The sequence below is a fragment of the Staurois parvus genome, unplaced genomic scaffold, assembly GCF_062004578.1.
Source record: "Staurois parvus isolate SC_StPar_1 unplaced genomic scaffold, SC_StPar_1.0 ptg001224l, whole genome shotgun sequence".
Classification (NCBI taxonomy): Eukaryota; Metazoa; Chordata; class Amphibia; order Anura; family Ranidae; genus Staurois; species Staurois parvus.
Genome location: NW_028319020.1, coordinates 91,235 through 113,884, shown reverse-complemented (window position 1 = coordinate 113,884; position 22,650 = coordinate 91,235). Strand labels below are relative to the sequence as shown.

At 42.6% G+C, this 22,650-nt stretch overlaps 2 protein-coding genes across 2 annotated transcripts in view; both read left to right on the top strand.

Moving 5' to 3' along the window:
• Positions 1–17,240, top strand: part of LOC149438025 (NACHT, LRR and PYD domains-containing protein 3-like) — a 131,036-nt gene extending 113,796 nt beyond the window's left edge. The window contains exons 8-9 of the mRNA XM_089660318.1: positions 2,080–2,244; positions 17,066–17,240. Of these exons, the coding sequence (XP_089516444.1) occupies positions 2,080–2,244; positions 17,066–17,240 (340 nt within the window). The remainder of the gene's footprint in view (positions 1–2,079; positions 2,245–17,065) is intronic.
• A 106-nt stretch (positions 17,241–17,346) lies between these two features.
• Positions 17,347–22,650, top strand: part of LOC149438024 (NACHT, LRR and PYD domains-containing protein 3-like) — a 56,745-nt gene continuing 51,441 nt past the window's right edge. The window contains exon 1 of the mRNA XM_089660317.1: positions 17,347–17,390. Within this exon, the coding sequence (XP_089516443.1) occupies positions 17,347–17,390 (44 nt within the window). The remainder of the gene's footprint in view (positions 17,391–22,650) is intronic.

The following is a 22,650-nucleotide window of genomic DNA, read 5'->3' as shown; positions in this document are numbered from 1 at the left end:
ATTTTTATATGTTGGTGTGACCCATAGCGTGCCCTATCAAAAGGAAGTATTTTCATCTCTCTGCAACCAATATTTTAGCTTTTATGAGAGATGAAACATACCCTTTTTATGTATGTATATTCTTTTAGCTCCCAAGACAGATCGGAGACCCCCTGCTGTTATGAAGCCAAAATGTCTGTGTTTCTCTTTTCAGCTTCAGGAAGGTGGCCAAGTCTGATTAGGTATAGATGATAAAATTTTATTAGCACCCAGGCGTCACTTCCAGCCTGAGGAAGCTGCTCTGTCTCTTTTCAGATGTTAATTGATGACCATCTGTGTCTGAGTACCTATGACTGAATACATCTTTAATGACAAGGACTGAAACTACATCTATGATTACATTGTCATAACTTATCTACTCAAATCTGTACATTCATGTCACATTTCTGTCACAGTACTGTCCTGACATTTGGGGGATATCTGTACTGTTCTTACATTTGGGGGATATCTGTACTGTCCTGACATTTGGGGGATATCTGTACTGTTCTGACATTTGGGGGATATCTGTACCGTCCTGACATTTGGGAGATATCTGTACCGTCCTGACATTTGGGGGATATCTGTACCGTCCTGACATTTGGGAGATATCTGTACCGTCCTGACATTTGGGGGATATCTGTACCGTCCTGACATTTGGGGGATATCTGTACCTTCCTGACATTTGGGGGATATCTGTACTGTCCTGACATTTGGGGGATATCTGTACTGTTCTGACATTTGGGAGATATATGTACCGTGCTGACATTTGGGGAATATCTGTCCTGTCCTGACATTTGGGGGATATCTGTACCGTCCTGACATTTGGGGGATATCTGTACTGTTCTGACATTCTTGGACCTCAACAAATTAGATTGGCTGTCAGTACTTCAGGATTGATCAATTTTCAGATATCTCCCATAGTTTGTGAACTCTATAACTTTCCTACAGATTCAATAATACATCCTAATTTGGGTTATTTTCACCAAAGAAATATAGCAGAATACATCTCGGCCTAAATTTATGAAGAATAATTATTTATTTTCAAACTTTTATAACAGAAACAAAGAAAAACGTGTTTTTTTTCAATATTTTTGGTCTTTTTTTTGTTAATTTGGCAAAAAATAAAAACCCCAGTGGTGATTAAATACCACCAAAAGAAAGCTCTAGTTGTGTGCAGAAAATGATAAAATTTTAGTTTGGGTTCAATGTTGTATGACCGCGCAATTGTCATTAAAAGTGTGAGAGCGCTGAAACCTGAAAATTGGCCTGGGCAGGAAGGGGGTAAAAGTGCCCGATATGGAAGGGGTTAAGGCACAAATGGACAATGGGTGAATATCATGCTAGGCAGATCAATAGCTTGCTTGCTAGTTCAATGGGCACTTGTTGCAATGAGTCTGTAGCACTGTATCCTGAGATCGGGGTAAATGGTGTCTGTGGTGTAAATGCACTCCAGCAATGCCACTGGCTGGATTAGGCCATGGACCGATACATGTGGGCAGTGTTCACTACTATGGGCTAGTGGGCAACTGTAGTGGAATTCTAGCAGTGTTCACCATGGCAGTGGGGTGCATTGGGTCTCTCCCACCTGATCACTTTGGGTTAGCAGTATGCAGTAGTCTGTCTCTCCCATGGAACAGTCCTCGGCACCTCCAGTCCAGGCCTGAAGCTCCACTATCTCTCCGGCTGTCATTGTGTTCAGCTTGCAGCACAGTGGGATGGACAATCAATGATTTTCCTCGCTCTCTCCTTGTACAGGCTCCGTGACCTGGTCCACCTCTCCTCCAGCAGCACACCTCCTCTCTCAAAGGCTTTGCTATTTATTTGTCCTCGCCCACATGCTATGACTGCTGGGAGATGTAGTCTCAAACACCCTGCTTTCCAGTTAAATCCTGCTATGCAGAAATACAGGCCCCATAGTCCAATCCTATTACTATAAAGCACCCCACTCTGCAGACACCTAACATCTAGTGTCTCTTTGCCTTTTTGCAGTAACAACATTTCAATGGGTTACATGTGACATAGAAGTTTGAGTATATCCTTTGTGTCTGTTTTTTTCTGCAGCCTCAATAACTGTTGGTTGACCCCCTTATGCTGTGATGATCTCCTCTCTGTTCTAATCACAAACCAATTTCTTGTCAAACTGGATTTATCAAAGAACCCTCTACAGGATGAAAAAAAACTGTTTAAAGGACTTCGAGATCCTAGCTGTAGGCTTCAGGAGCTGAGGTAAGATGTATATTATCGATGATATAAATAGTGATAAGTGAATTGCCATGGGTTCCAGTTCTCTGGACATTTGTCAAGTCCAGTGAGAAATTCATAAACCCTGAACACCGCTCCCAAACCTTATTGAATTTTATCGGCCATTTTTTTTTATCATTTTCAAGGCCAATTTAAATATATTAGTAAAAATGCCTAAAGTGAAAATTAAAAATACCATTTCCTTTAAATAACATGCTTTGTGGATGTCTTAAAGTGACAGCAAAAGTTATTTATTTTTGTACATAAAAAAGATGTTTATGTATCTGCTCTGTGCAAAGATGTTATACAAAAAGGTCACTTTCTTCCTCTTCTGTCAGTCCCCGACCAGCACTGTCCCTCAGATGCCTTTAGCAAGCTGTGTGCTATAGGGGCACCCATCTTGTAGTCATGTCATCCAGTGATGCAGATCCACATCAACTACGATGAATGACACTCATCAAAAGAAAAAATCCCACTGACAGGCATGTCCAATCCTGGCACTGACTAACACTAATTGACATGGACTCCACTAAAAGTATACAAAGAGTCAGTGTCTCTCAGGTGATGCCAATAACCAAATATGAGAAAGGCCATATTTGTTCACTGTCCTTGTCTAAATATGGCCATGGGGCACACTATCCTCACCCCTTTATTTACATGGCTTTGGAATTCCTGGTCAGGAAATGAATGGGGATGGGTGACACCACTGGTTGCTAGCCTTGTGACAGGTGCCAGACATTGATAGCAAAGCTCTCATGTATAGTAGCAGTAAAAATACAGATGTTCAGGGATGTGTTCTAGCAATGGAGATGAGTAGACCTGAGTAACGGGAGCTCCGTGCAATAGCGCTGATCCACAGCGAATGCGGTCCTGCTACATGCCCAGATAGCACATGCCCAAGTACCGCAAAAGAATCCCATGGGATACTTACACTCCTACAATGCCACCCCGAGTGTTCCACATGCCCACTCCTCAGGTGACTGCCAGCGCCAGCAGACTCAGGAGATCAGAGAACTGTTTGCTTCCCTGTGATCTGATCTAAATTCTATGGTTCTCCACATAGAGGTTACACTGAAGAAAGAATGCTCAGAAATAAAAGAGCACATAGCCCAAGTGGACACAAGCATCACCCATGTGGAATCCTCATATGCCTAACTTGAACAATGGATGGCAGCTCTGGAGCAGACCAACACCAACCAGCTGAAAGCCATGAAACAACTCAGATTCAAGATTGATGGGAAGCATTGCAGCAGAAAACAAATTTTTCACATCAGCAGAATACCAGAGGTGGTCAGGGGACCTGATCTCAGGTCCACAATTCAGGCTATCCTACCCTGCTTGACAAAGAAGTCTCAACCCATATTGAAAGTGACCGTGTTTACCAGGCAGAGGGCCTGTGGGATCTCGAGAATGATTTGAACCAAAGTGATGTTCTATCTCGCATCCACTGAAAAGCACAGAGAGGTAAATGAGCGCTAAAAGTCAACTAAGCTGCTGAAACACCAAAAGGTACCAAAAACCTCCAAAGCATCAACATAAAATTGGGTGCAGCGCTACAATTAACATAACCACATGTGTGAAATATGCATATATAAATATGTAAATAAAAACATCCAGTAAAGTGACCAGTGATAAAGTGCTAACAAATCAATCAAATAAAGTGACTCAGTGGTATCGTATAACTCTGTCACTTTATAGTGACCAATGGTGCATGAAATAAAGTGCTGAAAATTGGTAATCAAAAATTGTCCAAAATAAGTGCGTGGAAGATCATAAAAATCTTTAATTGCTGGTGGTCTATCCAGTAAGGAGGTGATGTGACCAAAGGTATAAAGACTGCACACTCACCAGATGCGCAATCAATGAGCACATTTAGAGATAACACTCTCAGTGGATGAACTGGAGGCCCCTTTAAAGGTGAGTATGGTCTGGTCTGATGTCCCTCACTGCTCACTCTGCTGTCAGCAATAGGCTCTGCCACTCCTCTCTTGTAGCTCTCCTCTGCTGCCACTTCCACCAACATCTCCTCTCTGCTTCTCTTGCACATGGAACAGCCTGTCTTTAAAGACTTAAGCCAACAGAGGCTTCTCACCACAGGGAGCCCCCAATTTTCTACATGAGACTGAACTGTAATGGGTCTTGTAAGTAGTCTGGAACATTTCCTGTTTCAAGGATGTCTGTGCTGCCCACTTGCTGGAAGGGCCATGAGACTGGGAAGTGAGGAAAACACCTACAAGATACCCTTTGCGATGCTCTACTGTGATGCCTGACCTTCCTAGCCCTACCTCATTATGTGCTCGCTTGGAATAACCCCTCCACTGAAACCTTCTCAGCCTTAGCTTCCTTGTCAGGGGTATTGACCACACTATGGCCTTACATTAAGATGCAGGTTTCTGACTTTTCCACCCTTGACCCTAGGTGGTCTTCTTTGAACTACATTTACTCTGAACCAACACCCATTCAGATCATGTGACTGTAGTTATTACCCCTGTTAGGGGGATGCCAGACATGTACCACCACCCTTGGTTCTGAGTATGTGTCTTTAAAGCATCTTCCACCTTGTTGTTTTTGGTTCATCGAGATGTAGGATGTTTTCACATTTATGTATGCTCTTTAAGCAAGAAGGCTCGGTTATATTTTATGTTCACTGCAGATCTTCTCCTCCCTCAGTTCTAGATATTAGGTCCCTCCTTTGTTTTCTCCATACCATGACTGACCTTGGTCTGTAGTGCCTAGTTTGGCCACACTGGAGGAAATACAGAGGCTCTTCTGTATGTTGTGCTGTAACCAAGGAGTGGACGATGGCTCTTGTTGAGAGAGGCGCATGGTGGACACCCCCATTTGGAGCTATAACATTATGTCCTGACTGCTGTACCCCTTCTCTGCCCAGTGGGTGCCTTTGATACCTGCTGCCTCCATTGGCCGTGGGGTTTCCACTGAGTTCCACCCCCTCCTGTTGTTCTCACATTTGTTTGTTATTTTCATATTGCCCTTCTCCTGGTCATGGTACTGTGCTTGATAATAGAAGTATTCCAGGATCAAGTGCCCTAACGACTGACCGTTATCCTTATTTTTTTTAGAGTAAGCGAGATCAGTGCTGAGCACTATTCTCCTAGGCTCCATTACAGTTGATTACATTTTATCCTTCCATAGGTTCCATATTTTAAGAGGTCTAGTCTGGATAGCTGTGGAGACTTGGCCTAATTTTTGGTCTGTACACTCAAATGTAGACCTCCAACTGAAGCAATTTTTGCAGTGTATGCAGGTTGAATATCATTCAGAAGAGGTCCTGAGTATTGGAGGGTCTATGGAAAGAAAGGTCTCAAATGGCATTTGTTCAGGAGACCCACTTTAAAGATTATCGCAGTTCATCCCTGTATTGCTTTCCTTGATGACGGACTAGCAGTACCAGGACCAGAGGACAGATGGGGTTTGCAGGCTGTTTTTAAAGGGTACTCTGGAGGTCACGCTGGTAGTCCTGGCTAACATCTATGCACCCAACTCAGATCAAATCCTCTTTCTGGAGGGATGTTTTACTGAGCTCTCCACACTTTAATAAAGGGGCTTTAATAGTGCGGGAAGATTTTAATGTGACACCGGATCCCTTGCTCAAAGTCTCATGCGCTGCTTCACACCATTTCTATTATTTTGAAAGTTGTAAAAGTGACATTCACTAAAATCACTAAAATCACATAGTATAACATTCCTGTATCAAACCATTTCACATACATTGTGTCCCGAGTGCTTTGTCCGGCGCCCTGCCTGCATTTTTACTGTTCTTTCTGCCTTGAAACTGAGAAACATCCATGGCATCCAAAAAGCGTCCCTTTAGGTCAGACGCGGTTTTAGACCGGCTAGAGAACAGCGATAGTAAATCAGAACCACTTGCAGAATTGAGTGATAATGATTGGTGGGGGAAATTCATCATCAGACACTGAAAACGATTATGCGACTTTGCTCAGTGATGTGCGAACTTGGCGCTCTATTTCACATTTCAGTGTTTTTGGTTTGATTATATTATTGAATTACATTTATTATTATTATATTATTATTTTTTATGATTATTTATTAAATTATAATTTATGATTTTGTGTTTAAATTTTTAACATACCCGGGATGTTTACTAGACTCTTGTTCGGACAGATTTCAGTGAATTATTCCTAAAAATTACAGGCCTACAATAAAAAACAACATATTTCCATGCAAAAAAATGTACCGCTTTGAGCACAGAAATATGGACATAATCATACTGCTAGGGAGGTTAAACTACCCAGAAGACATCGCAGGCACACTTGACCTTTGTTGAACTTCAGCTGCTACTGTACATGATAGATTGAATGAAGTCCTCTTACATAAGGTTAGGCAAACCTTCACTAAAGTCCATAAGTGGTTCTACGAATGGGGCAATAATCTTGAGTGATTACTAGCACATGCACTCTCAGAGCTGAGAACTCTCTCTTACATCCCACATATAGATTCAGAGAGGGAAGGCATGGTCCATACTCATGCAGCTATAGCAAAACACACAGCGACTACAATTATACGATTATAGGGATCTCTATAATGCAGCTTCTTCCATCAGTACACTCTCCTCTCTGAACTGATTACAGGGTGTTAATTGCTAATTGGCCGAGTCGGGTCTTCCCCAATTAAAGAACAAGGATAGCCTTTATCTAGGTACACCTATTACTGTGGAAGAATGGCAATGGGCGATGATGGACACTCACCCCAATAAGGCCCCTGAACCGGATAGCTGCACCTTGGTATATTGTAACATTTTTCACAAATCATGCCACAACCCCTTCTTCAAGGCTTCAACTCTATACTGGATGGGGAGACATTCCCAACAGATACTCTTTGGACCAGTAATTGCTGTTATGATTGCTTAATATGGATCTGAAATTGTTCACTAAGATCCTAGCAAATAGGCTGTTGACTTTGATATCTAAGAATATCTTCAAGATCAGGTCGGTTTTGTGCCACTCTGGAAGGCCAAAGACTAGGACCATTGACACCATCAAATGCAAATGAAAAAACAAAAAGAGGGCACACCAGCCTAGTGCATTATCATTTAAAAGCATTTATTGAGAGAAAAAAGTAAGTATCATACTCACAATGGACATAACAAACACAGGCATATCACACTGAACAAAATGTTTAATCCAAACAGCATCTGAGTCCATACGATGGAACCCTGGATGACCAACTGGCTAACGCATTTCGAGGACACCGCCTCTTCCTCAGAGCCCTCAGAGGGGCAGCAATATACTCCGGTTTTACAGCATCAGTGAAAGTAAATGCCACACAATCTGATTTCTTTGATCTGAGCAATGACAAGACAGGGATGTCCCCTATCTCTGCATATTTTTATTTTTGTCACTGGAACCGTTCCTGTGCAGGATAAGGAAGGACCCTGACATTACTGGTGTTGTGACAAAGCTGGGAGAACATGAGGTGGCGACTTATGCTGACGACCTTTTGTTTTTTCTTGTTCTCCACTTACATCCCGTCCAAACCTACTGCAGGAGATCCAGAGGTACAGCAAGCTCTCTAATATTAAGAACAACCTCCAAAAATTGAAGGTGTTAAATGTAACTTTACCCTGGCCTACAGTGTAGGTCCTAAAGACACACTTTCCATTTATTTGGGCCCCACACCACCTCAAATACCTGGGGGTTTTCTCGCTGCAGAAACAGCTGATATTTTTTCAGCAAAATTCCTGACTTTTTGGCATGGGTTAGGAAAGACATCACAAACTGGTCCATGAATCTGCAATTCTGGTTTAGCAGAAATACCACATTGAAAATGACGGGGCTCCCTCGGCTCTTGTGTTTGATCCACACACTCTTGAATTATATTCCAGGTGCTTTCCTAAAGCAGCTCTGGAGTGAGTTTGGGAATTTTCTATGGGCCAGCAAAGCCCATAGGTTTAATTACCAGCTTATGACTAGATCCAAGAGTGTAGGTAGGACAGGGCTACCAGATGTTCACAAGTGCTAGCCTTATTCAGACAAGAGGTGGATACAACTAGAACAGTCCTTCTTGAGTTATCTACTAGGAGGCCTATCCTGGCTTCCTCAACATATCTCTTGCACCCTGCCTGAACATCTGACAATTGGGGTAACTTCGCATGTGGTGAAGGCCCTTATGGGCTTAATTTTGTCAGATCCATGCCCCTCTTTTATGACCCCTATAATTAAACCTCTCCACTTTGAACCGGGAGTTTAAGATGGAGCGTTTGTTGTCATTCTTCCAAAGCATTGATTCCAAGTGGGACATTTTTTGGCAGGAGGAACAGTGGCGGTCACTCACTATTATACAAAATATATTCGAGCCCCCACTTCCACTTTGAAAGATGATGCAACTCAGATATCTCTTGATCCATAACTAGGTAAAGTCCAGTTTTTTGCAGATCTCTTACTGAATTTAGGAACTAATGTCTGTCTGCAGAATCGATATCTCAAGGCTTGGCTCATTCATATCAGGTTCTGTCTCACCTAGCCAACCCCCCTGCCTTGAATTATCTAGCTAAATGAGAACAAGAGCTGCACACAACCTTTTCTGAATAACAAAGCAAAATAAGTCTTCATATGACACATAAAGCTTCTATATCCTGTACAATTCAGAAGACAGGCTATAAAATTGTAACTAGATGATACCAGCGGCCCTTCACAGATTGTTCCCCCAGAGCTCACCACTGTGTTGGCAGCATGGGGAGGCGGAGGGCACTATGCTTCACATTTTCTGGTACTGTCCAATGCTTACTGATTTTTAGGCACAAGTCCGCCACTGGATTTATAAATCGACTGACATACACATGCAATCAGAAGCATAGGCTTTTCTGCTGCATCTGACATCGATGTTGATGAAACAATATAAATATTCCTTATTATTGCACGTATAAAATGTGTAGAAAGCTTGCACTCCATTGTACTGGAAGCAGGTGACTGCACCACCTATCAACCTGCTTATAGCATCAGCCAACCATCTCACAGAATACTGCCACACAACATGGTTATATTGGACGGAATTCACCTGTTCTTTTGAATACTGAGACATCATTGGATCACAAACGTATGTGAGCCTTTTTAGAAAATACAGTGAAGTAAAGGGTTACTCCGCTCCCTGGGAAACCCAGACATTGCACATTCTCCACCTTCCCTTTTTGCCTTGACCCTCTGTCCTTTACCATGCCATCCACCCCCCCTCCACCCCTTTTTTTTTGTTTGATTTTTTTGTTTGCTCTTTTTGCCCATTCCTGCCACATACAGGAAGGTTCTACAAGTGGCACTGGCGCCTGCATAGTATGTCTTGGGGTTCTGCCCTCTGGAACTACTTAATGTTTTGTAAGCTACCTGTACTTGGCTAAATTATATGTTGCCTAAAATGTAATTATAACAGGTTTGGTGGCCAGCTGTGCCAGTTAGCATGCACTGGATATGTCACATTGTATTCAGAATAATATCTACAGATGTCTTAAGAATCTTTCTTCTGTATGTGTTTTAAAAAAAAACAAACAGATGTTTACCTCCCACCGAGCAAAAAGTCCAGTATGTGGACAAACACCTAAACAGCCAAAGGTCAGCCCAAACTTGTGTTCAGACCAAACCTTGAGCTAATTCATGTCTGATTTTCAATATACAGACTAAAACATTTTGCTATACTTCTTTGCAGTATGGAAAATAGTCTTTTTTCATTAAAAGCTGCCTTAAGATAAGTGCTTTATTAAAAAAAGCTTCCTAGAAAGTTGTTAAAATGACCCTCATGCAGTATGTACCAAATTTCTTCCATTTTGATTATTATTCCAAGCTGCTTGGTGTTTTTTTGTATGCTACAAAGCTAAATGGGGATGTGATTTACCCAACAATGTCTAAGAGACCTTGTAGAAGTACTGTGTGTGCTATGTGCATCATCTTACATCTCACAAAAATTACAAAACCATTTTATACTTTTTTTGGATTCCACCAAAGAATAATGGGATTTTCTTTAGCTAATGTGATTTACACAAAATTGTAGAATTATTATCAATGCTGATTGTGGCATAATACTTTTATAAAGTATACCGTTTTTAAATATATAAATTAGACATGTGCAGAATGGAGAAAAAAGTCTTATTTCATTTTTATTCATTTTTAAAATTGTTTTGTTTAATTTGGAATTCGGTTTCAAATTTGATTTGATTCAATTAGATTGAATTAGAAACATTTTAGTTTTTGAAGACCGTTCTATTCTATTATATTCTCTTATTTTCTAATCTATTTGAATTTCTGAAGACAGGTATATTCTTTCTATGTTATTCTACTCTATTGAAGTCTATTCTATTGTTTTTTCTATTCTCTTCTTTTCTATTCCGGTCTATTTTCTATTCTATCTATTCTATTAATCTAATCTATTCAAAATTATTCTATTCAAATTTTGTAAGACAGTTATATTCTATTGTTGTGTAGTGTATAGTTTTTTTCAGTTCTATTCTATTCAAATTTGAATGTATTCTATTCAAAATTAAAATTTTGTAAGACAGTTATATTCTTTTTTATTCTATTCTAATCTATTGTTCTTTCTACCCTATTCTATTTTATTTTCTATTCTATTCAAAATTAAAATTTTGTAAGATAGTTATATTCTTTTTTTATTCTATTCTAATCTATTGTTCTCTCTACCCTATTCTATTTTATTTTCTATTCTATTCAAAATTTGAATTTATTCTATTTGAAATTCAAATTTATTCTATTCAAATTTCAGAAGACCATTATATTTTATTCTATTTTTTTTTCTATTCTACTATTTTCTATTCTAATTTATTCTGTTCTTTTCTATTCCATTATTTTCTATTCTTCTTTGTATTCTATTCTATTGTTTTTCTATTCTATTCCTTTATGTTCTATTCTTTTCTTTTTGTATTCAAATTTTAGTTAAATTTTGTTATTTTATTTTGGATTCGTTACTATTGTAATTCGGAAATGAAGCCTTCACTAATGAAGCCTAAAATCAACTGTAAAAATATTTTGTATGCTGTGTGGAATTTTCAAAAAATATACAATTTAAATTGATTTCGTTGCTCAACTGCTGAATTGGGATGTGGTTTTGGCAATAAGGCCCACAAAAATGGTAGAATGAATACCTATGTAGTGTGCACAATATTGTTTATTTAATACAGTGTGAAATATATAGTCTTTATTGTACAATGTATTTATTTGGCTTGAGCAGCTGCATACTTTGTGCCAAGCTTAAAATGTAGCCTACTACAATAGCTGAAATGGTGTCTACAATATTTCTTCCATTTTCTGTGTGATTTTACTCCTAGATGTAGATTTGTAGGATGAAACACTGCATGATGTGTGTCTCTCTCAAAATGTGGCTTACTCCACCTGATACAATGCTGACTGTATATTTTTTCTGCATTGTGTCTCTAACATACTCCACTGTAATTGTTATTTCTGGAGGAAAGTACCTTGTCACTTGTTCCTCAGATGTGGCCTACTATGAAGGGACATGTGTTTGTGTAATATTTTGCTGAGTATCTGTAGCACCCACTAGGTGGTGGAAGTGTGAGGCAAATTTATTTTTGGCTTATGGTAGTGAGTGAGCCAGAATTTCTGTGGGTTCAGTGTCAGTGCAGGCTGGGAGGCTCTACAAATCAGGGCTTCTGGACCCTCCCACCCTTCCAGAAATGGCTGGAACTTTCAGGAAGAGGGGTGGAAAAGGCCTAGATTTGCATGATTAAGGGTACTTGGCCAATCCACAGGCAAGAGGCTGGATAGTGTGACCAAGATTAACCCTAAAAAGTGTCAGAACCTCTGCAGGAGAGGAAAATTCAGGTGGAAGATGGAGAAGTGAGGCTGGAGAGAAGAGCCTGGGAAGGGGCTCAGATGGGAAGGGGCTCACCTCCAAGCAGGGACCTTGGAAGGAGGAAATCGTAGGACTTCAACGGCCCACAGAGCGAGGACCACCTGCAAAACAGGAAAGGAGTGGCCCAACTAGAAGGCTTGGTAGCAGCCACCAACCCATCAGCAACACAGGAGAAAGACTGAGTGAATAAACATGCACCCCCTGGGCCCCATAGGGGAAGGAACACTCTGCTGGGAAAGTGGATTAGCTGCTGCCTGGGACTGTTACATTATTTAAAATGATAGGCACTGGATCTCCAGCCCAGGGATTCACCCAGAGCTGCTGGATTAAGGAGAATCTAGGGTCTGAGGTGGTACAACCGGAGATGCTGGCTTGCTCTCCAACAAGGACTCTGTTTTTGCTGATAAAGAGACTTGTACATAGTTCAGGGAGATTGTCCTCTGTTGCCACTACCTTTGGGCATCCCGTACACCCCTTACCCCATCCATGTTTTATTCCCCTAATAAAACATCAGAAACAATGCTCAAGGACTAGTTATTGACTCCTGAATGCAAGTCTGTAAAAATGCATGTTGCCTGGCTGTACAGGACTATTAGGGGACCCAAATACTTTGCAACCCCTAAGGGGGTAGTGATAAATGTGGGGGCTTGCTATTTTGGGATCTCCTATAGTTACCTGTATGGCTGTTGCCCCCTAACAACTGGCAACCAACAAGCCAGTGGAAAGTGCCACGGTGCTTGGTGGGAAAGTGGAGTGTACTGTACTACCAGGATTGTGATTGCTGCTGTGTGTTAAAGAACTGTTGCTATTGTTGTTGCCCATAGCAACCATGCCGGGCTTATCCAAAAGTCTTTATGCTGCTCCCCAGATGGCCTGTACTAAAGACTATGCTCAGTATGTACCTGCTAAGACTAAAGAAATGCCCACTGCCATTACTCTCATCCTGCCTGCCATTGTCTAGAGCAACCAGAATGGCCCATCAGTCTACAAGTGTCCCTTTGCTGTTCAACAGGTGGCTCCTAATAGAGACTCTGTATGCCATGTTCCTGCTCATGACAGTAAAATGTCTGCTCTTATCCTACCTGCTGGTGCCTGGAGCAACCAGAGTGGATCAACAGTGCCTACATTTTTTTGATGTTCTACAGGTGTTTACAGCATAGGTAGGACTAAAGAACAATAGCAGAAAATCCCCCTGAAACTATAAAGGCAAAAACATTTATATGGAGTAGAGTTAAAAAGACAAACGTCAATCTCTATTTGTAAACATATCTTGTTTATAAAAGAAGGGGAATCATATAGGTCAATAAAATCATATGAACAGTGTGAATCATTAGATTGTATACAATCCAATAACGATACAGAGAACATATACCCTGAGATACAAAGACACACCAATGAAAAACTGCTGAATGGAATGTAGCTTGGTCAGTCGAGGTGTAGTCTTCCAATATATATCCCCACATGTTTCAGAAAATCATTTCTTCTTCAGGGAAGAATTTAGTAAATTAATAATCCTCTCTATGTATGGTAGACCCAGAGGTCATAAATAAGAAGTTGCTGTTTGCTAGCAGCCCACACAGAGTCCACCAGAGAAGTGTCCCCAGGCAATCCACATCACCACATGGATCCCATGAACTCCAGCACTGGACATCCAAAAATTCAGGTTCAGGGTGAGGGATGTTCCCACTTTATGGCCAGTGCTCCTCCATAGGGGCAAATAAAGAGGATGAGCAATATACTGTATATAGTAAGAAAGCAAGTAGTGCCACCTGCAAGTGGACAAATCAGCAGCTGCAGGTGGGACACCAGCCAGAGATACCAGCATATCTAGGCGTCCATCTTGAGATCCCCCTGGCTACAACAAAAGACTACAAAAAAGTCACTGCAAACCAGTGGATTACAAATGCTCAGTTGGAATGGGTACTGCACTATGTGAACCATTACATGTTATACAACCTACATATGCACTATGAAGACCCTCCATACCTTGAAAGGTGATCAAAAATAAAAAAATAAGTTAAAACTGTTCAAAATACACTAATCACAAGTGTACATAAAGAACTGTGAAATATGGGCAAATCAACCTTTGGATATCATACAACATACATATGCACTATGAAGACCCTCTTACCTTTGAAAGGCAATCAAAAATGAAAAATTAAATAATACTGTGCAAAATATGCTAACCCCAAGTACACATAAAGAACTGTGAAATAGGGTCAAAACAACAAAACAATAACTTATTGTCCATATAGACATAGTAAAGTCCATATAAAGATAAAAACTCCACAATCAGTGATAATACTGTAGGTGCAATGCAGATAATCTTCCTTCAAATGGTCACCGGAGTGTGTACCACCATCAAATAATTAAATGGAGGCTTACCAGAAATGGAGACCCCTTAATTATAAGGGGTCCCAACCAGCATTGTGATATAGAGCACTAACAGGCTCTCCGTGTCATACCCGGAACAGGGATATACCAAACCTCCAACTCAAATGTGAACTCAAGATGCAATGTCAAATGAGATCATGATAAAAAAATGCCTCTCATAGTGCAATACATATCAAAAACTTCTATATTTGCACAAATGAAATTCTACTTACAAGCTGTAGAACAGTTAAAAGCATTCAAATAGACAGTTTCCAAGATGGCCGCCAGCGCAATGAGGTCAGAGGGAGGCTCTGCCCGACGAGTTTCGTCATCAAAAGACATCCTCTAGGGGATACGGAGCCACCCTCTGCCACCACGCTTAGAGGATATCCAAGCCTCAATTTGGAGCACAACCAACCCAAACTGATCACCGGAAGTAGATAACACATGAATTAAATCCAAGCCTCGATTTAACAATTCCATCTACTGTTCAGTAATACCATAAGAAACCAGTTTGTAAAACCCAACCTGAATATAGATCATAGAGAGATATTTAAAATGGCCAAATCTATAAAAAATGTCCAGATTCACGTAGGAAATGAGACCACATAGAGTGACCAGGTCCATACAGGAACTGAATCCAAGCCTCAATTTGACAATCCCGTCCATCAGTATATAATACCGGAAAAGACCAGTATAGAAACCAAGCCTCAATATGAGAATGAAAAGAAACATGCACAATGGCCAAATCCATATGGAATGGACAGATCCACATAAGATGGCCAAATCACATGTGGTAAGTAATTTGTGGATAATATAAAAATATGTATAATGAATCTATTCATCAAGATCAGGTTAAAAAAGGTCACTACTCCAAATCAACAAAATATACATAAAAAGAATGCACATCCTTACTGCCATCTAGTGTACATAATGGATATACATGGCAATCAATGGAATACACAATATTCCCTCTCTGGAACAATGAATAAGAGGGTATAATTAAACAAAAAAATCTAAAATTAATTCTACCACATAAATAATTACATCAAAAAATTAAATACAATAAAAAGTGTAAAAAAATTGGATATTAAAATAATAAAAAAAAATATTAAAATAAAGTATAATTGATATACATTAGTGTGCTTACAGCTCAGACAATTATTCTTCAGAAACTAGAGTTTGTTGTAATCAGGTCCATCACCAGGGCCCAGTAGAAGACATGGACATGTACTATGGGTTCTGGGGTCCAACAAAGCTCGGTATTTAGACATTTGTGAGACAGCACTCCTGTCCTTACTATTACTATATTTGTTCTTCCTATATACTATAGTTTGCATACAGTAGGTGTTCCAATAACGCATCAAATTTGCATAAGACTGCACAAACTCAATCTTTCACTTCTCTGGGTGTATCTGGAAGATAAAACTTGGATTGCATTTGCAGCACTACCCCCTTGGAGGTTGGTAATGAATTTTTGTGTGGGTCCCTCTTTAGTCCTGCACAGCCAGTCCATTAGCATTTTCACACACCTTTCATCCTCAGACAGGAAATCAGACCTTGAGCTTTGGTTTTGTTTTAAAGGGATGTATAGGATGCCCAAGGGAACCAAAATATTGAGGACAAAACTTCCTGAACTATTCACACACCGTCTCTTTTGGAGTGCTTGACAGCAACACCTGTTTATTTATTTCAGGTACTTATATAGCACTGTCAATTTACACAGCACTTTACATATATATTGTACATTCACATCAGTCCCTAACCCTCAAGGGGTGTACAATCTAAGGTCCCTAACTTGCATTCATACATATACATACTAGGGACAATTTAGACAGGAGCTAATCAACCTACCAACATGTCTTTGGAGTGTGGGAGGAAACCAGAGTACCCAGACAAGCACAGGGAGAACTTGCAAACTCCAGGCAGGTGGTGCCATGGTTGGGATTTGAACCAGTGACCCTAGTACTGCCAGGCAGAAATGCTAACCATTTAGCCACTGTGCCACCCCAGATGAACTCCTCTTCCACCCAGCAGTATGTAGGTAGTTTTCCCCATCCCAGCAGGCCTTCTGGCAGATTTCCTCCACAAGCCTCACATCTCTCCTCTACTCCACTCCACCTCCACTTCTCCTCTACCCCTGACTGAGCAGGCTCCAACACCTTTTAAAAAGCCCAGCCCCCTTCCAACCTCCTGTTGGGGATTGGCTGAGGTCCCTAAAGAAGCGCAGCCAGCCACTCCTCAAAATCCACCCACTGTCCCCAAGGCCTTCCTACGAAAACCTTGGGAAGGGGGAAATTCCAGAGAGGCTGACCTGCAGAATCTCTCAGCCCTGACCCAATTTTCCCTTCTCAGGCTATTGCACCGGAGCTACTGACAGCTCCTGTCTAACCATCAGGGATCTAACTTCCCCTAGTGTAACTAGGAGGCTGCTACACATTTTATATTTTGTCATTGTACATATATTGAGTGTAAAAATGTATCAATCTAAAAACATTTATTTGTGGTTTCTTATCCCTCCAATAATTCAGTTAGTAATAATCTTATACCACATATCTGTGTGTATCTCCTCTTGTCTCTGCAGACTCCGGTATTGTTATCTGACTTCTTTATGTTGTGATGATCTCTGCTCTGTTCTTATCACTAACCAATCTCTCAGAAAACTGGATTTATCAAGAAATGATCTAGAAGACTCAGGAATAAAACTTCTGTGTGAGGGACTCAGAGATCCCAACTGTACCCTGAAGGAGCTGAGGTGAGAATTGTATTACAATGTATACAACAATCTACAGGATTTTGGAGTGATGCTTATTGGTTGGGGAATTGGAGATGTGGGCTTTTCAATGAAGAAGCTAAACTTATACTATGAATAATGAACTAATCTTCAGAAATGTGGTATACACATATGGGTAAGTGACTCCATGCTGTACACTGGGATCTGAGGTGAGAATTATATTATAAATTAAACAATACTCTACAGGAACCTGGAATACTTGTCTCACTGTGGGACTTGAGGTTCCAGGCTGTACAATCTGAGAGCTGAGGTGAGAATTGTATTGTTAATTATACAATTATCTACAGAACCCTGAAAGAAACCTCTGTGTGAGAAGCTCAGAGATAACTGTTGTACTTGACAGGAACTGAGGTGGGTCAGAGGATGAGCATTTATTTTGGTAAGTTATTTGGCTTACTTCCTTCTGACCTAGGAACTGGCACAATTTGCTGGTTTTGGAATGGGAACACCTCTGTTTGTTAGAGAATGGACAAACTATCTCTGGTTTTGGAATGAACACAGTTCCTCCAATCAGGGAACAGGCACATAACTGCTGGTCAGGGAACAGGCACATATCTGCTGGTCAGGGAACAGGCACATATCTGCTGGTCAGGGAACAGGCACATATCTGCTGGTCAGGGAACAGGCACATATCTGCTGGTCAGGGAACAGGCACATATCTGCTGGTCAGGGAACAGGCACCTTTTGCTAACTGTGGAAATAAGCATACTTCTATTTGCCAGGGAATAGCAAAACTCTTGGGCACTCTTGGGCATACTTCTGTTCAAGAAATTGGCATGCTTCTACTGTCAAGAGACAGACTATTCTTCACCTGGTTCAGGAATGGGCACTCTTCTGCTGGTCAGGAGAATGGGCATGATACTGCCGGTTTGGAGGAATGGGAAAACTTAAGCTGGCTGGGGGAATGAGCACTCATCTGATAGTCAGAGGAACAGGCATTATACTGATGGTTTGGGGGAATGGGCACACTTCAGCTGGTTGGGGGACCAGACACTCTTCTGATGGTCAGAGGAACAGGCATTATACTGGTGGTTTGGGGGAATGGGCACACTTCAGCTGGTTGGGGGACCAGACACTCTTCTGATGGTCAGAGGAACAGGCATTATACTGGTGGTTTGGGGGAATGGGCACACTTCAGCTGGTTGGGGGACCAGACACTCTTCTGATGGTCAGAGGAACAGGCATTATACTGGTGGTTTGGGGGAATGGGCACACTTCAGCTGGTTGGGGGGAAAGGCACTCTTCTGATGGTCAGAGGAACAGGCATTTTACTGATGGTTTGGGGGAATGGGCACACTTCAGTTGGTTGGGAGACCAGACACTCTTCTGATTGTCAAAGGAACAGGCATTTTAGTGATGGTTTGGGGGAATGGGCACACGTCAGTTGGTTGGGGAACATGCACTTTTCTGATGGTCAGAGGAACAGGCATTTTATTGATGGTTTGGGGAATGGGCACACTTCAGCTGGTTGGGGGACCAGGCACTCTTTTGATGCTCAGAGGAACGGGCATTTTAGTGATAGTTTGGGGAATGGGCACACTTCAGCTGGTTGGGGGACCAGGCACACTTCTGATGGTCAGAGGGACAAGCATTTTACTGATGGTTTGGGGGAATGGGCACACTTCAGCTGATTGGGGGACCAGGCACTCTTCTGATGGTCAGAGGAACAGGCATTATACTGGTGGTTTGGGGGAATGGGCACACTTCAGCTGGTTGGCGGAACAGGCACACTTCTGATGGTCAGAGGGACAAGCATTTTACTGATGGTTTGGGGGAATGGGCACACTTCAGCTGATTGGGGGACCAGGCACTCTTCTGATGGTCAGAGGAACAGGCATTTTATTGATGGGTTGGGTAATGGGCACACTTCAGCTGGTTGGCGGAACAGGCACTCTTCTGATGGTCAGAGGAACAGGCATTTTACTGATGGTTTGAGGGAATGGGCACACTTCAGTTGGTTGGGAGAACAGGCACTCTTCTGATGGTCAGAGGAACAGGCATTTTACCAATGGTTTGGGGGAATGGGCACACTTCAGCTGGTTGGGGGACCAGGCACTCTTCTGATGGTCAGAGGAACAGGCATTTTATTGATGGTTTGGGTAATGGGCACACTTCAGCTGGTTGGAGGAACAGGCACTCTTTTGATGGTCAGAGGAACAGGCATTTTACTGATGGTTTGGGGGAATGGGCACACTTCAGTTGGTTGGGAGACGAGGCACTCTTCTGATGGTCAGAGGAACAGGCATTTTACTGATGGTTTGGGGGAATGGGCACACTTCAGCTGGTTGTGGGACCAGGCACTCTTCTGATGGTCAGAGGAACAGGTATTTTATTGATGGTTTGGGTAATGGGCACACTTCAGCTGGTTGGAGGAACAGGGACTCTTCTGATGGTCAGAGGAACAGGCATTTTACTGACGATTTGGTGGAATGAGAACTCTTCTGATGGTCAGGGGGGACTGGCAGACTTCAACTGGTTGAGAGGATCAACACTCTTCTGCTGGTCTGGGGAACATTTATCCTAAATTAAGTCTAGATTTTAAAGCTGAATTCCAGGAAAGCAGCCACTTTGTGAAACATAAAGGCACATTATCTGTTAAGTCTAACAAGGTGCATGATAACTGTTGGACTTCTATTATTTACATCTGACAGGTTTATTATTACTCTACAGAGAGACACTCCAGGATCTGAGAGGAGAGAAGCACACAGAACAGCTATTCCCACCCTTCCCTCTGCTTCCCATTCACAGTAGTCTTTGTATTTTTTTTAATGTGTTCACAGAATACCAATATTTCTGTGACTGGGCAGGGGAGGGTTGGGCATAGTAGCTGCAGCAACTCTGCTGTACAAGAAGCCGAGATCAGTAGGATCATGGTTGGGCTCCCAGAAATACAGGAATAGCTGTCTTCCGGGAGTGAATATAAATAATAGAGAGAAGCTTAGGTGATGTCATGCACGTTGCTGGACACATACTGTACGAGAGGATGTTATTTAGGTACTAATTCCCGACATATCAGTTGTATTTAGTTTTCTTGCCCTATCATTGATGCAAAGCCCTTGCACAGGATAGCACCCACAGTCACCATTCTTATCACAGATGGGTTCCATTGTTGGTGCTACTTATCTATACATAGGACTGTGACCATTTGATGCTATCTGTTTGCTCAATCCATCTATGGCATATGCTGCACACATGCTTGCACAGAGCGTTTAATCACTGCGGCTCATCCATCCATGACCTTCAGTCACTATGTATCCATTTATCATTATCAGCATTCCACATAAGAACTTCATGTAGATATTACCTGTATTGGAATGGACTGCTGCCATTCCTGCATTGTTACCTGAGATTGTTATCATTCTAGCAGGCTTATGCCACCGAAGACCTAATTTCTCTGCATACTCATCCATCCACTAGGGTATGTCCATTGTGACGGCAGTAGGCTTCCAGTGTGCTTTCATTTTAATTTTCCAGATTTTACAAGGTCACCTGGGGTTAATTTAGGTCTCTCTCATGTGGGGCTTAGGATGGTTAGTAGGCTTTTAGTGAGTTGCACCTTTTTTATGGTGGTGACACCTGAAACCTTTACCTAGCAGATAACTCCTGCATATCTTTGGTGAAAGAGGGTGCTTGGACTGGTCCCGGTAGATCTTCCACCATCATGGGTAGACTTGTGTGGTGCAGTTAAGGGAGCTATATCATTTTTCTTTGGGGGGATTAGTTAGGGGTGCATTGGTTCCTCAGCTCTCCCTAAGGGGGCTTGCGGGTGGGGGGGTTCTGAAGGGGCTATTATTTGGGGAGCAGTATAGGTGCTTCAGGGTGCTGTGTCTGGGGAGGGGTTGGGGGAGGATCTCAGGTGGGCTGTGGGGTAGGAGACCTCTGGTGTCGATGATAGCTCACTGCCATCTGATGGCCGCAGCTTCTGATAAGAGGTGCCAGAGCTGGTGATTGTGCGGCCCCCCAAGGATGTTTTTTAACCACTTGTGGACTGCTTACCACAGATTTAGTGCGGCAGAGCAGCCATGCTGTGCTAGATCATGTACATGATCCAGTATGAACAGGTAGGGGCAGGGCCGGTACTAGACTATTTTGTGCCCTAGGCATGACTTCCAAAAAAAAATAAAACTTCACATATAGTTCTACTTCACCCCCCAGCACACATCCTCATTCCCCTCAAATATTCCACGCTAGGACAACTCCTCTCCCCTAAATCCCCCCTCCTAGCATGAATCCCCCCAATCCCACCTCCTAGCACATCCTCCTCCAAATTACCCTTCCCACCACAAATCCTTCCTCCTCACCCAAATCCCCTATCCTAGCACACCTCCTCAATCCCCCCTCCTAGCACAAATCCCCCGAATCCCCCCTCCTAGCACAAATCCCCCCCAATCCTCCCTTCTAGCACAACCCCCTGCCCAATCCCATCTCCTAGCACAAATCCCCCCAATCCCCCCTGCGAGCACAAATCCCCCCCAATCCTCCCTTCTAGCACAACCCCCTGCCCAATCCCATCTCCTAGCACAAATCCCCCCAATCCCCCCTCCTAGCACAAATCCCCCCAATCCTCCCTTCTAGCACAACCCCCTGCCCAATCCCATCTCCTAGCACAAATTTCCCCAATCCTCCCTTCTAGCACAACCCCCTGCCCAATCCCATCTCCTAGCACAAATCCCCCCCAATCCTCCCTTCTAGCACAACCCCCTGCCCAATCCCATCTCCTAGCACAAATTTCCCCAATCCTCCCTTTTAGCACAACCCCCTGCCCAATCCCATCTCCTAGCACAAATCCCCCCCAATCCTCCCTTCTAGCACAACCCCCTGCCCAATCCCATCTCCTATCACAAATCCCCCCCAATCCTCCCTTCTAGCACAACCCCCTGCCCAATCCCATCTCCTAGGACAAATTTCCCCAATCCTCCCTTCTAGCACAACCCCCTGCCCAATCCCATCTCCTAGCACAAATCCCCCCCAATCCTCCCTTCTAAAACAACCCCCTGCCCAATCCTCCCTTCTAGCACAACCCCCTGCCCAATCCCATCTCCTAGCACAAATCCCCCCCCCAATCCTCCCTTCTAGCACAACCCCCTGCCCAATCCTCCCTTCTAGCACAACCCCCTGCCCAATCCCATCTCCTAGCACAAATTTCCCCAATCCTCCCTTCTAGCACAACCCCCTGCCCAATCCCATCTCCTAGCACAAATTTCCCCAATCCTCCCTTCTAGCACAACCCCCTGCCCAATCCTCCCTTCTAGCACAACCCCCTGCCCAATCCCATCTCCTAGCACAAATCCCCCCCAATACTCCCTTCTAGCACAACCCCCTGCCCAATCCTCCCTTCTAGCACAACCCCCTGCCCAATCCCATCTCCTAGCACA